At 43.7% G+C, this 15,068-nt stretch overlaps 1 protein-coding gene across 2 annotated transcripts in view; it reads left to right on the top strand.

Moving 5' to 3' along the window:
* Positions 1 to 15,068, top strand: part of IGSF3 (immunoglobulin superfamily member 3) — a 120,213-nt gene that overhangs the window by 68,600 nt on the left and 36,545 nt on the right. Inside the window, exons 5-8 of one of the 2 annotated variants that reach the window (XM_081001494.1) lie at positions 4,191 to 4,211; positions 4,897 to 5,286; positions 7,313 to 7,714; positions 11,690 to 12,094. In XM_081001494.1, coding sequence (XP_080857620.1) covers positions 4,191 to 4,211; positions 4,897 to 5,286; positions 7,313 to 7,714; positions 11,690 to 12,094 — 1,218 coding nt within the window. The remainder of the gene's footprint in view (positions 1 to 4,190; positions 4,212 to 4,896; positions 5,287 to 7,312; positions 7,715 to 11,689; positions 12,095 to 15,068) is intronic. The other variant, XM_081001495.1, reaches the window with a different exon arrangement.

Genomic DNA, 15,068 nt, shown 5'->3' on the forward strand with positions numbered 1-15,068 from the left:
TGTCTTAAGAGTAGTCCAGTTCACATGCAATATTGAGTTGTGGTCTAGTGCTATGTGGATGAGTGAAACATCCGGCTCCCACACCATCACCTTCTTTGCAGTTAGAAGAGGGATTTCTGCTGAGAATTTTGATTTCAAAAAGTTTTGGTTTAGCATTACCTATGTGCCGGGTGTTGTGGTTTAAAATAAAACAATTTACTGCCAAACTACACAGTTTCATAACTCAACGGTTTGAAGTTGGCTTATTGTGAAATGGATCTGTTGGTTTTAAACCAAGATCCTTGGTTTTTTGAAACTGAAACTTAACTCTGCAGATGCCTTCCTGGCCGTGCTGGAGGAGGAAAGGGGAGGTGGGGATGCAGCAGCCTAGTCCTTCACTCTACCTTGGAGGGAGGCCCATCCATGTATCACTAAACCTGCCTCTTGGTTCCAGAGTTATTGCAATCACCATCATCCCCAGCAAGCATGGGCTGGTGGTCAGAGATGATGGGAGTTCTAGTCCAAAACAGCTGAGGATCCAAGTTTAGGGAAAGGCTGCACTAAACCATGGCTCAGCGTTAATGTTTGAATGGATGTTGGGGCTGGAGTCAGGCGTAGGTCAGCAACAAAAGCAATATTCACCCGAGGCCAGTGAAGTTAATTCTTTATTCAAGGAAGCAAACCACAGTTCCAGCCTAGTAGTCTCAGCAACTCTTTCTTGGAGGTCTTGCCCCAATGAAGGAGTTGTGAGGACTGAAGGTCCCCACCTTCCCAGGAGCCCAATAGGACTTCTCCTCTCTAGGGTCTTTCCCACACAGATTCAGGCCGCGTCTGCACACAACCAACTTCTGCTTTGCTCATTTCATATTCTAGGAGGGCAGGGGAGAGGGGAGGTGTTTGCAGCAGGAGCAGGAGACTCCTTGGCTTCTTCAGCATCTTGCCTCTCCTGGCTCCCACTTCTGCCTCAGAGTCTAAACTGTGCTCTTCCTCAGCCTCTTCCTGTTCACTAAACCTTGCCTTCTGCTTTTGACATCTCCACCTCCCAGTTTGCTCCATCTCCCTCTGATCAGCAGTCTTCTCCCTCTGACCACTCATCTTCATCCCATCACCAATCCCTTGGCTCTGAGCCTTCTTCCCCTGGGGTTTCCCTAGAGGGTTCTACCACTGCTCTGCATCCAGCCAGTCCATGACAGTGAAGCTAGTGGGTGCAATTTTGTGGGAAAGATTCATTTACAAGGAAACGTTTGATAGGCTGGGACTGCCTAGCAAATGACTTAAATTCCTGGATGTCATTTTCTGCCAACAGATACTGAGAGCATTTGATTATTGACTGAATAATTTCTCCAGGAAATGTGAGTGGAGCCCTGAAGCCATAATCATTCATTTTTTAGTTTTAAACTGGTGATGCACGAGTAAGATAAAGCTTTGGCACACCAAAATCTCTCTTTCTCTCCGTTTACCATTTTCTGAGCCCTAATTTGTTTGAGTTTGCAAAGTTAGGCCACCTGGGGTGAGTTTACACAATCACTTTTATTGGACAATACCTTCATATGACTTTAGAATCATAGAATCATAGAATCATAGAATCATAGAGTTGGAAGAGACCACAAGGGCCATCGAGTCCAACCCCCTGCCAAGCAGGAAACACCATCAGAGCACTCCTGACATATGGTTGTCAAGCCTCTGCTTAAAGACCTCCAAAGAAGGAGACTCCACCACACTCCTTGGCAGCAAATTCCACTGTCGAACAGCTCTTACTGTCAGGAAGTTCTTCCTAATGTTTAGGTGGAATCTTCTTTCTTGTAGTTTGGATCCATTGCTCCGTGTCCGCTTCTCCGGAGCAGCAGAAAACAACCTTTCTCCCTCCTCTATGTGACATCCTTTTATATATTTGAACATGGCTATCATATCACCCCTTAACCTCCTCTTCTCCAGGCTAAACATGCCCAGCTCTCTTAGCCGTTCCTCATAAGGCATCATTTCCAGGCCTTTGACCATTTTGGTTGCCCTCCTCTGGACACGTTCCAGTTTGTCAATGTCCTTCTTGAACTGTGGTGCCCAGAACTGGACACAGTACTCCAGGTGAGGTCTGACCAGAGCAGAATACAGTGGCACTATTACTTCCCTTGATCTAGATGCTATACTCCTATTGATGCAGCCCAGAATTGCATTGGCTTTTTTAGCTGCCGCGTCACACTGTTGGCTCATGTCAAGTTTGTGGTCAACCAAGACTCCTAGATCCTTTTCACATGTACTGCTCTCAAGCCAGGTGTCCCCCATCTTGTATTTGTGCCTCTCATTTTTTTTGCCCAAGTGCAATATTTTACATTTCTCCCTGTTAAAATTCATCTTGTTTGTTTTGGCCCAGTTCTCTAATCTGTCAAGGTCGTTTTGAAGTGTGATCCTGTCCTCTGGGGTGTTAGCCACCCCTCCCAATTTGGTGTCATCTGCAAATTTGATCAGGATGCCCTTGAGTCCATCATCCAAGTCATTGATAAAGATGTTGAATAAGACCGGGCCCAAGACAGAACCCTGTGGCACCCCACTAGTCACTCTTCTCCAGGATGAAGAGGAACCATTGATGAGCACCCTTTGGGTTTACTCTTCCTCCTTTCAAACAAAGATATTTGAAGAGCTGTATGAGGAGTCAGTCTGTTTTTATTAGTGAAAGAGAAGAGAAACAGTGGGATAAGACCCATCTCACCTGCTGTTGGTCCTCTAATCATAATTTCTCATATACAATAGCATGACCCTAAGCATATTTTCCTTGAGTTAATAACATCCACTTGACTACCGCTATTTAGCCACCAGGGTTGTGGGTACATCGCACTAGTTAAAAGGCACTGGAGGAGTAACTAACACACACTAAGTGATATTTCAGCATGGTGATGTTATCCCTCTTATTTCTTAGATCAGAAGTACTGTTTTGGCGCTCCCGGTCCCTACAGATTTGCTTTCTTCTCCCTTTCCTTAGTCTCATTTTTCTTCCTTCCTTTAATTTATTTTATTTCATTTACCTTTTCATTCTCTCTGTATCTGGCCTGTTAGTCTCTTCCCATTAACTCGGAACTCAGGCTCCTTTCTGATATTGCTTTTGAAAAGGATTTTGGAATGACACATTCTACTTTCACATTATTATTGTTGTTCCTCCCTCTGGTTGGAAGGAGCTACCAAGGAGTGTTGCTGTCAGTATGGAAGACGTGGCGCTACATTTTTGATGTATCAAAAGGGCCTGCTCAATTAACGATACACTGGCCGGACATGACCTAGATATTTCAGGTGTTAGTAACTCTGAAAATGTATTAAAGTCTGCTTTTGAAAGTGCTTTTGAAAAGATGACAAGGAAAAGGAAACTGTTGAACAGCCCACATGTATTTTAGAGCAGACATACGCTGATTGTATCATTGCAAAATAAAGGTATGTTGGCATTAAAATAATCACCTGGAGTTTTTGCAGGGAATTTCAGTTGCTCTTTGAGAAGCAAATTTGGATCTTGGGGGAAAGTGTAGTGAAAATAAGTGGCAGTGTACAACTCTGACTTTCAGTATAGCCTTATACTTGTCCACTCAAGAGTCAGCCCCATTTGGTTTAGTGCAACTTTCTTCCAGGTAACTAAGACTTCAGCTTTCAAATATGAATGTGTTCTTGAATGGGTGGAATAATATTTTCCTGAAAGGCAGAACCAAGATTTCCAGCAATTGTAAAGTGTACCTTTTTACTTTAACAGCCTTCACCAACCTAGTCCCCTCTAGCTGATTTGGACTACAATTCCCATCATCCCTGTGCAATGGCCAACTTGACTGGGACTGATTGGAGTTTGAGTCTAAAACATCTGGAGGGTAGCAGGTTGAGAAATACTGCTTTAAAGTGTGTAGTACAGTCCACAGTCATTCTTGTCAGATTAAAAACAGGTAATGTTTGGAAGTGATGCATTGCATATACCTGTATTGGACCACGAGCAATCCTCAACCACTACAGCAGGTCATGGCTTTTGCGCATAGGTGTTAAGAAAGATAATTTCCAGTAAATGAAGCATTAATTAATGCTCAAATAATATTTATCTATATTGAACATTTAATACCCTGTTTTCCTTAATGCAAAATCTAGATGAGATAATTATTTTCAGGGTCTTACTAAGCAGTGTTTTACCTTTTGTTGTTGTTGTTGTCGTCCTTTGTTGTGCTCATGGTGGTGTTCTTTTGGCCTATCAGTTAGTACTCGCTCTAGTTCTGGTAGGTTTTCCTGATTTATAAATAAAACTTATTTCCTGTATCTTGATACTTTCAGAGGGTGAAATCTTATTTGACATTTTACAAACCAAGACCTCTCGATAAAGTGCATGACCCATAAAAGGTCTATTGCTAAGTTGGTACACAGTTCAACCTTTGAATCAAAATATGTAAACTGAGGCACATCAAAACCATACATTTAAGGCATATGGTTTCCCCCAAATAATCCTAGGAACTGTAGTTTGTTAAGGGTGCTGGAAATTGTAGCACTTTGAGAGGCTTCCAATGATTCTTTGGAGAACGCCATGTGCTTGTAACATACAGTGTACCTAGAGGTTGGAATAATCTCTCAAAACAGGAGAGAGTAAGATACTAGGAAAGAAAGATCAGATCTATTCCCTTTTATTTCTTTGCAGAAAATTGGTATATATTTAATAGGCAATCGTGCCAAATTAACTTCTACTAAGAATTGTTTTTAACCTGTGCCGCCTTGAGCATTATACAGATGACACAGTTAGAAGAATAGCATTTAAAGAGGTGGATAAAATCAGGGTGGGTAGGTGGAGTATGAACTGTCTTCGTTTCCAAGTTCTCGTTGGTTTTTTCTGTGTGTTCAGTGCTGTGACACAGTTTCATTTGGAATGTGTGTGTGTGCGTGCGTGCGTGTGTGTGTTCTATTCCTTTGTAGATATGGATATCAATGTCCGGCTAGAAACAGAGAAGAGGACTTACACCGTGGGGGAACCAGTGGAGTTCAGGTGCATTCTGGAGGTGCAGAACGTTGCCAAGAGATACTTTTCCATCTCATGGGCCTTCAATAGTTCCCTGATTGCTAGTTTTGGGGCAAATGCTGTGCCGGTCCTTAACAATGAGTTTGCCCAACGAGAAGCTCTGGGACAACTGAAAGTGGCCAAAGAAAGTGACAGCATCTACGTCTTAAAAATTTACCGACTCCGCCTGGAGGACAGCGGCAAGTACAACTGTCGGGTGACGGAGCGCTTGAAGACATCGACTGGTGAATTTATTGATGGGGAGAGCAAACGACCAAAGAACACACCCATCACCGTCCTGCCCCTCAGTAAGCAGAGATATTGGTTGTTTCTATTGTGTGTGTGCATTTGTAGGAGTTGCTGGGCCTCAGGCATGGTTATGAGACAGAGCAGCTCATGGGGCTGACCTCCTTGGCTGTTGTTGAACATAATGAGCATAGGAAGTTCAGGCTCATTTGACTGGTTAGTTATCCATGCCACTTTCCCCAAAAGGCTCAACACGTAATAAATTCATTAACATTATACAAATAAGCAGTGCCAGCAGAAATACAACATTTCCCTTTGATAAAGGGGAAAAGAAGAAGAAGAGTTTGGATTTGATATCCCACCTTTCACTCCCCTTCAGGAGTCTCAAAGCGGCTAACATTCTCCTTTCCCTTCCTCCTCCACAACAAACACTCTGTGAGGTGAGTGAGGCCGAGAGACTTCAGAGAAGTGTGACTGGCCCAAGCTCACCCAGCAGATGCATGTGGAGGAGCGGAGACGCGAACCCAGTTCACCAGATTACGAGACTACCGCTCTTAACCACTACACCACACTGGCTCTCAATCAATAATGTGTACTCCCCGTGCTGTAAATGTCGTATTACAACAAACCCCAACCTTTTCTTGGAAATTACCGTATTTTTCGGCCCATAGGGCGCACCGGCCCATAGGACGCACCTAGTTTTTTTGGGGGGGAAAATAAAGAATAAAAATTATTTCCCCCCCAGGCGCGGGGCTGGGGCGGGGGAAGCCCGAGCTTCCCCCGACCCCAGCCCCCAGAACAGGCAGCCCTCCCACGGCTTGCGGAGAGCTGCGCGAAGCTCGAAGCCTGGGGGTGCGCACCGACCCTTCTCGCTCTCCAGGCTTCAGCAAAAGCCTGCATTCACCCCATAGGATGCACACACATTTCCCCTTCATTTTTGGAGGGGAAAAAGTGCGTCCTATAGGGCAAAAAATATGGTATTTTTTTATTGGAATATTTGCAGATGTGTAAGGCATGACAGCAATAGCTTATATTTTCCCTATGTTATGTATATTTTAACAGCACAATCCTATTTATGTTTATTCAGAATGAACACTCATTGGGGCTTACTGTCTACTAACTATGCTTATGTTTGCAGCCCAGGGAAACAAAAAACAAAGGTGCTGAAAAGTATTTCGCATACTAAATTTAGCATCCCTAAAGAGCTGTTCATGTAAATATATGTGTTTCCAAGGATAGTTAACTGAAGGCAGCTAATTAGAAGTTTTATTTTAGGTTTGACTGGTGTTGAATCCATTCCAGTTGGCCAATATAACTTGCATTTTGTACATTCATTACATTTCTAATTAATATTATGCAAAATTAGAAAATTATTTGCAGAAAAATATAGAAGTGAAAAAAAAGAAAATAAAAATATATTTCAGAAAAAATTTCCACCCCAGATAAATTAAGGCTGGATCACAAACTGCATAGTGTTTTAAAGGTAAGCCATCACAACACTATGAGTTGTGAATTCACTAGCAGATTCTGAAGTCATTCAAGAACTGATGGTAGATGTGCTGTTCAGCCTGTTCTGGTCAACAGTTCAGCCATTTTTAGCACTGGCTAGCATTCATCTAGGGCTGGCAGCTTAACTTGTGTTTTCAGACATATCTCTATTTAGCTATGAATGTTTATGTTTCATGGTTTGAATCTGAAATGAAAGCAGAGATTCTTTAGAATCTGCGGTAGCTATCAAAATTGGCCCCCATAGCTGCTTTTCATACATTGTTCTGTTCCAATTGCAGAACTGTAGAAGACACAAAAGTGGTTCATATGTTTATATCACCTTCCACATTTGTCCACATGATTGCCTCTGAACATTTCCAGGTACATAATCCCAGCATTACCAATACCAATAGCACTTTGTAGACCTGCCACATTCATAGAAATCAGCTACTGAGTGTATCCATTTACTGCTAGATCACATGTTGTATTTTTCCATGCAGTCCCTAGGGAGCCGTTTTGTTCAGAAAAGTGGCCAGTGACTATACGTACTGGCCCCAGGCAACCCTAACTATAATTGCATACACTCTCCTTTAACTGCAGAGACCAATATTTCTGTGGAGGTGACCAACAATGCCAGCAGTGTTTTAGAAGGCGAGAGCCTGCGATTTGGCTGCAGTATCCGCACAGGATTTAGACCCCAGAACCGGCTGTCAGTCACCTGGCAACTTGTGGACAAGCAGAACCGGCGCAGTGACATTGTGCAACTTGACCGGGATGGCACCCTACGCCCTGGCCCGTCTTACGCTGAGCGAAGCAGCTATGGTGGGATCCAGATGGAGCAAATACGTCCTGGATCCTTCACGCTCGAAATTTTCAACAGCCTCAAGGCAGACGAGGGCCACTATGAGTGTCGCATCACAGAGTGGACACGTAGGCTGGATGGGGAGTGGCAGATGATCGGGGAGCGACATAATGGCTCTGCAGTATCCATCACTGCCCTGGGTGGGTATCAAAAGTGCTATTAAATATATGCAATGCTGGTTAAGCGTTTTGTGTAACCATTTCCCCATTTTCAGTTATTTAGAAACCACAAATGTCCTGGTAAGAGAAAAAATTAAGCTCAGTGATTGATGACTGGAGATAAAGGAGCCTGTTGTCCTATTCACAGCTTGCACACTTCTTTCCTCGTGTGTTCCCCTGGAAACTCGAGGATGAAACTACTGTATTTTTCGCTCTATAAGACGCACCTGACCATAAGACTAGTTTTAGAGGAGGAGAACAAGAAAAAAAGTATTCTCTCCCTCTCTGCTCAGCACTTCTCCAGCAAAGCGGGAGGAGAAATGGAAGGGGCTCCGTTTCTCCTCCCGCTTTGCTGAAGGGGCTCTGTTCAGCTCTCCCTCTCTGCGCACCGCCCCTTCAGCGAAGCGGCAGGAGAAGCGGAGCCCCTTCCATTTCTCCTCCCGCTTTGCTGAAGGAGTGCTGTGCAGCGCCTCTCCAGCAAAGCGAAGCCAGGAGAGCAATAGGGATGGGTGCGCACCAATCCCTCTTGCTCTCATGGCTTCAGGGCTAGCTGCCCGAAGCCTCCGGAGCGCAGCGGCAGGAGTGCTCCCGCTACGCTCCGGAGGCTTCGGGCGGCTATCCCTGAAGCACCGATCCCCCTTGCTCTCCTGGCTTCAGCGATAGCTGTGCAGCCTACATTCGCTCCATAAGACGCACACACATTTCCCCTTACTTTTTAGGAGGGGAAAAGTGTGTCTTATACAGCGAAAAATACTGTAGTTGTTATTGAAACATACTCTGCCTGCCCCCTCACCTTCCTTCTTCCTGGCAATATGTAGCAGCGGGGATCCATAGCACCATGGCATCATAGCACACAGGGTTTATTTAATAAGATTTTATTAAGACTTTTCATAATACGTTGCAATAATAAACAAACTAAACAAAAAAAGGAAAAGAATGCAAAGTCCTCTTTCACAGGTAAATCTTAACTTGTCCCACATAGAGATAGGTGAACCTCAACTAGGAGCTTCCCTTTTTTTCTCCCATCCTCCTACCCCAGGAGATATTCCCTTCCCTGCCTCTCACACAGGGTCCCTCATCAACTATCTATAGTATCCACTAATTTGTAGTTCCCTTGAAATAGCAGCACAGAAAAGAGGAGGTTGAGCAGAGAAGGAAAATCAAATTTTGTGAGTTTTGCAGAACTAAGGCTCAGTGGGGCAGCTGGAGTGTAGGAAGGCTACATGATGCAGATTTAAAGAATTTCTAGTGAATTGTTGGGGGCAAGAAGTAGCTGGCAGGATTTAATGGTTTGTATGTCACTGAGCTTTTCAGAAAAGTTTATGAAATAGTCAGGTTAAGAGGTTGTGTTCAGTCTGCAGCAAGCTCCACTTCAAATGTCTATGGAGCCAGGGTCCAGAAGCAATGATCTGAAGAAATGCTTTGCAGTTAAAAGGTAGGTTCTAAGTAGCTCTGGTCCTATAAAACTACCTGTTTGGAAGGCTACCTGGAAACATATGTAGGCTTTGCGGAGCTCTTTGCTAGAAGAGCAAGAATGTAAGTGTAATTAGGTGAAAAAGGAAGCAAGATGTTTACCAATTCTAAAAGCTTGTTTAGGTCAGCCACATGTTCCCCAGGAAAACCAGCAAGGTTAGTTCAGTTGCCTAGTGACAGAAGTCTGGAATAAGAAGTGGGGAAGTTTTAGATGCTAGAATTGTTACAGGATTGCAGGAGTAGCTTTCTCAGCGAGAGGAGCTGCCACTTTGTCCATCTTTTGTCAGGAGGCCCCCAGTGCTTAAACATCAGGTGGTTCATCTGATGCACCTGCAAAACTGACTGCCACTCCTCAGCTAGAGCAGTGTGTATATTACACGCACAGAGTTCTTCAGAAGATAATTTAGGCTTGAAATCGTCAAGTATAGTGCTGCCTGAGGGTACTCGTGTCTTCTGCATTACCAGTCTCTTGCAGCTGTGTCTGAAATACCTAGGCAGGTGAGACAATTGCCACAAGGTGCCTGGATTTCACTTGCAGTTCAGTGTGTATGTGTGTGTGAGAGAGTGCTTAACTCTCTCCCTCCCCTAGCCTCTTCCTCTTCTCCTGGATAACCATTAAACACATTTTCAAAAGGCTTTAATCCCAAAGATTGACCTGTTTTTGCTGTAATTACATGGGCCGGAGCTGTGCCATAGTGACGTCCTTTGATGATTAGAATCCCTGAGCCCTTTGCTGAAAGTGTGCAGAGATCTCTGTAGCAGCTCTGGGGAAAGGTTGGCAGGCTAAAATTAATCTGCTTGCAGCAATTAATGTCCCAGCTGCCTGGCCATTGTTAATTAATATCTTGTAGCCTTTGGGTCAAGAGGTACAGGCTTCCTGAACAGCACAGAGCCAAAGGCTACTGCCTTCACACCATCCTGTATGGTCAAACAAATGGAATTTGCTACCACATAGAAAACCTTCCTGTGCTAGCCTTCTGAACAGTGCATATTCCGGCTGGAAAGTCATACTGTAATAATTGTGGTGTGTGCAAGCTTATCACCTAGTTCAGAGAGCGGTGTTAAAAGTTTCATTGAATTCACAGGCATGTGTTGCGTATTGGATAGCATTGTAGATTAAAGCTAGCCAGCAGCAACATTTGGTGCATATATATCTGGTGTGAGCATTTCAAAAGTTGCAGAGGATTTTTATTTCAGGAGGGATAGCCATGTTCGCCTCTTGCACCAAAACCATCAAAGATTTTTGCAGCACCTTAGCAATTCAACACATTTATTATGGCAAGAGGTTTCAGGGACTAAAGCCCGCTTCATCAAAAATATTGCCCTCTCAAGAGCTGCATAATAGGAATTTACAAAAAAAAGGGGGGGGTTACACTGCAGTCTTTGGCAGCAACTATCCCAAGTATTTAATTTATAATGGTATCTTAAAGGTAAAGGGGCCCCTGACCATTAGGTCCAGTTGCGGACGACTCTGGGGTTGCAGCGCTCATCTCGCTTTACTGGCCGAGGGAGCCGGCATTTCTCCGCAGACAGCTTCTGGGTTATGTGGCCAGCATGACTAAGCTGCTTCTGGCGAACCACAGCAGTGCATGGAAACTCCATTTACCTTCCTGCCGGAGCGGTACCTATTTATCTACTTGCACTTTGACGTGCTTTCGAACTGCTAGGTTGGCAGGAGCAGGGACCGAGCAACAGGAGCTCACCCCGTCACAGGGATTCGAACCGCCGACCTTCTGATTGGCAAGCCCTAGGCTCCGTGGTTTAGACCACAGTGCCACCCGTGTCTTACTCTCTCTTAAATTTTTGATTCCATTCAAGTGGGGTGACTTAAGAGACAGTATTTATTATAATACGTGAAGGCGAATAAGATTGATACAATTTGGAAAAATCAAACCAGAGGGAATCTACAGCTGCCAACTGCAAGAAACAATCCAATTTTATGTCTGATGATTCTTTTTAATATATGCATGTTCATTTTACATGTAATCTTAAACTGTTAACTCAAAAATAACTTTTTACACATTTTCATTGCTTTTTGGGCTTCCTGTGATTGTCATTTCTCACCTTAAGGTCACTTACAGTGTGTTCTAGGAGGCTGAAATGTCTCTTAGTATTGCCAGATTTGCAAGCATTTTTTCTATTGTGCGGAGGTTGTCCTGTTTGCCCTATATAGCACGCAAAAGGAGATTGCTGGTAACACTGAGGTTTGTAGATTTTTGTATGTTGCCTGCTGAATTTCTAACTCCAAAATTCAGGGATTGGGTTGTTTTGTAGAATTCGGGGGGGGGGGGGCAGCTTTTCCTGTCCCTGTTTTAATGTGTGTGTTTATTTACTGGGAATAAGAGTTTACCAGACCCACCTCCTGTGAGCTGCTGTTAGGAAAGCACTTCTTACTGTAGTTGCAGAAATTGACGTGCCAATGTTATTACACTTACTGTTGAAATATTCACTTTGTGTGTGTGTCTGTCTTTTGCTTTTTGGTAGATGCTGGCTTTGCAGTTACAGCCATCTCCCGCACCCCTGGAGTGACCTACAATGAATCGTTTGATTTACAATGCATCATCAAACCACATTACCCATCCTGGGTCCCAGTGTCTGTGACGTGGCGCTTTCAGCCAGCAGGCAGCACCGAGTTTCACGATCTGGTCACCTTCACTCGGGATGGAGGTGTTCAGTGGGGAGATAGGTATGTTGGATTTCGAACCAGGACGGCCATTGAAAAATCGGAGTCCAGCAACAATGTGCGCCTGAGTATCAGCAGGGCCAGTGACACAGAGGCGGGAAAGTACCAGTGTGTGGCAGAGCTCTGGCGGAAGAACTACAACAGTAGCTGGACACGACTGGCAGACAGAACCTCTAACCTGCTGGAAATCAGGGTCTTACGGCCTGGTAAGTATCCTATTGGCAATTCTGCCAAGACTCTACCTAGTGCAGAGACTTCAGTACGAAAGCTTGCCATTCCAGCTGCATGGAATTATGCATCCTTTTTTATATTGTGTTTAGGGTTATAGGGCTTTTTGCTTTGGTATCTTTTTTTTTTGGAGATGCAGTTTTTGTTTGCTTTGTATTGGTTTCAGAGCAGGAATTCTTGGGTTTGTTTTTTTTTTAAGCACAGAAACAAAAGAGAAATTTATTTCAACCTCCCTGAAGTTTTCACTGTAGAGAAGTATAGTGCCACTGTACTTGTTCCCGACTCCATGAGGCAGGTGTAAACGTCTGTTAAAAGGCAGTTTAAGATGTGTTCTTAGCTCACAGTTGTATGAGAAACTTTGTGGTACCTATGAAATGTGTCTCCAGGACCAATTTCATTCCTCATTTCCTGACAGGGACTCAGTTTTAAGCTTAGACAAGCCATCCTCTCCCACACGTCTTATCTTCGGATCTAATGCGAATTACATAATGGTTTGAAAAGCTTGTCTGCCTATTAGTTATGTTTTGTGGGGGTTTTTTTTTCAGAAAACATCCAAATCACAGTTCATAGCACTTGTGAAATGTTTGCTGTCTTCCTAGTTTGTGCTGTGGCTTAACACATTAGGTTTGTGAGGATTAATGACCAATCTTACACGTCCAGAAAACACGATGGTGCATCTGTTCTTGGAATACAAAATGTACATGCAGGATCACATGTGTAAAACAAAAATCAACATGTTGGAGAAAAGGCAAAGCTAGATTTCCACAGTCAGCTGGTTTGGGCCTAGCAATGAAACATGCAGCCTCAGATGTGCATTCTGAAGAAGCACTGTCACAGGAGTGCTTTCTCTCTGTGTGTAGATTAACCCATAAATGTCTTGGCTCATTTGAGTAATCATGAAACTAATCAGTTGAGAAAGGTACGTTTTAAGAGGAGCTCTGGTTTGAGATTGGTGGTCTGGTCACATTGATGAGGGATATGTACTATTACGGCCAATAAGACAGACTTCTAATGAATGTGGTCAGTAAGGATTCAAGGAAGTGCCGTTTAAAGGAGAGATGATGTCAGGCACAATATTGTGGCTCTGATCCAACATCAATCAGTAATTCTGTTTATCCAACTCATTCAGTCTAATTTCAGCTAGATACTATTTTTGTGTGTGGCATCTATTATGCAAGTCTCATTCTGTGTCTCATACAAATCAGACAAGTACGTGTGTCTAGGACATGTTGTTTTTGCCCTTCAGTTGCATTCTTGCAACTGCTCCTTTATCAAATGTGTTCCTTTTGCATTTGTAAGTGTGGGATCTCTTGATGCTTCTTGTCCTCCAGACAGATGACATATTTGAGGCTTCTCAAGAGTATCAAGTTTTGCATGTTGAAATCACTTTACAAATAATTATATAAAATGAATGGGACATTGATGCCTCCTAAAATGTAGATAGCAATTCCTTCCTCACATCTAGTGGTGCAGCAATAAAACTGCTAGCACATCTGCAAAGCCAAGTGGGGTCCTGTATGATCTCAAACTGGATGGCAGACCATGTGTTAAGATCCCTGCATTGCAGGGGGTTGGACTAGATGACCCTCAGGGTCCCTTCCAATTCTGTGATCTCAGATTTCACTGCTTATAGTGAATAGTAGCTGGACAAAAGGATTCAACACCATATCTTGTTCAGGACTGTAACCCATCCAGTGCAGAACCAGAGACAGTGGTTTTTAGTCGGCAGACTTCCAAAACCTTTAAAGCCCTGTGCTGAGTGTCCACATCTATTGAACTATGCAACAAACAGTAGTGGCAGTAGCAACAGAATCCTAAAGTCAACCAACCAGAGCTAGATAGAAAATAATGGGGCAGGGGGCAATCTTGAAATTAGGATTAACTAATACATTGCCTCTGAATACCACTAACTCCCCAAATTTAGTTTTCATTCTGGACCTAAACTCACAGTTCTTTCACACAGTTCTTTTTTTCTTTTAGCAGCCCAAGTTAGGAATGAGCAGGATAAAACATACCTGTCTATTGTCATTGTTAAATAGCTAAAAGACAGAAACTCTTGCTGATTTTCTGCAACCACATATAGATCTATCAGTAGATTCTGGCATAACCGCTGGCATGCAGTCCTAATTAGGACCAACACACTTCCCCATTTGATCCACCAGGCCATTTCATCCAAGCCAAAACCATTTGCCTTACACCTGACATCAGGTGGGGAGCTGGTAAAGACAGGGCTTGGATGAAAGAGGCTTTGCAGGCACCACCAATCAGCTGATTGGCGGTGCTTGCAAAGCCCCTTCCACACTGCCTATGAAGTGCTCGGGAAGCATTACGTAAAGGACTTAGCAAGCCCTATGTAAGCATGCCTCAAACACCAAAAACCAGCTGACTGTTGGTGCTTGGGAAGAAAGCATCGAGGAGAAAGAAAGGGGCCAGCAGCTGAGCCCAAGGATCATTACTGTAAAATTAAACTGTGGCATCCAAATAAGACCATTGCCTTCATGCAAATGCAAGCCATCCTAGATGGTGGCAAACATTTGCTGAAAGCAAAGGAAATAAAACTTTTAATGTTATTCCAATTAGAACCGGCTTCTTTACAAGCTTGGCTGATTGCCCCCAAAAGGTGCCCCCACTGGACATGTCAAATTAGCCATCTCGGAAGTATTCTCCTTCAGATGACTGCAATGTCTAAATTTGATTGAGGGAGTGAAAGATGATTGCACTTAGGCTGTGTAGATCTGGAGTAGAGTTCAGGCTAAGACTTGAAGACTTTGGTTGAATCCAGTGGAATGTCCTATTCCATTTTTGCTTGATGTTTATTGATTACCTCATCCTCTTGCAAAACATTTCAAGGTGTGATCAGTGCCACACACTGAAGCACAGACGTCTGAGGGACTCAGACAAGGACAACAGACCCACTTTGGGAACTGAGCACATGACAGCTGGCTGTGTTGC

This window comes from Podarcis pityusensis (genome assembly GCF_964106645.2).
Source record: "Podarcis pityusensis genome assembly, chromosome: 4".
Lineage (NCBI taxonomy): Eukaryota > Metazoa > Chordata > Lepidosauria > Squamata > Lacertidae > Podarcis > Podarcis pityusensis.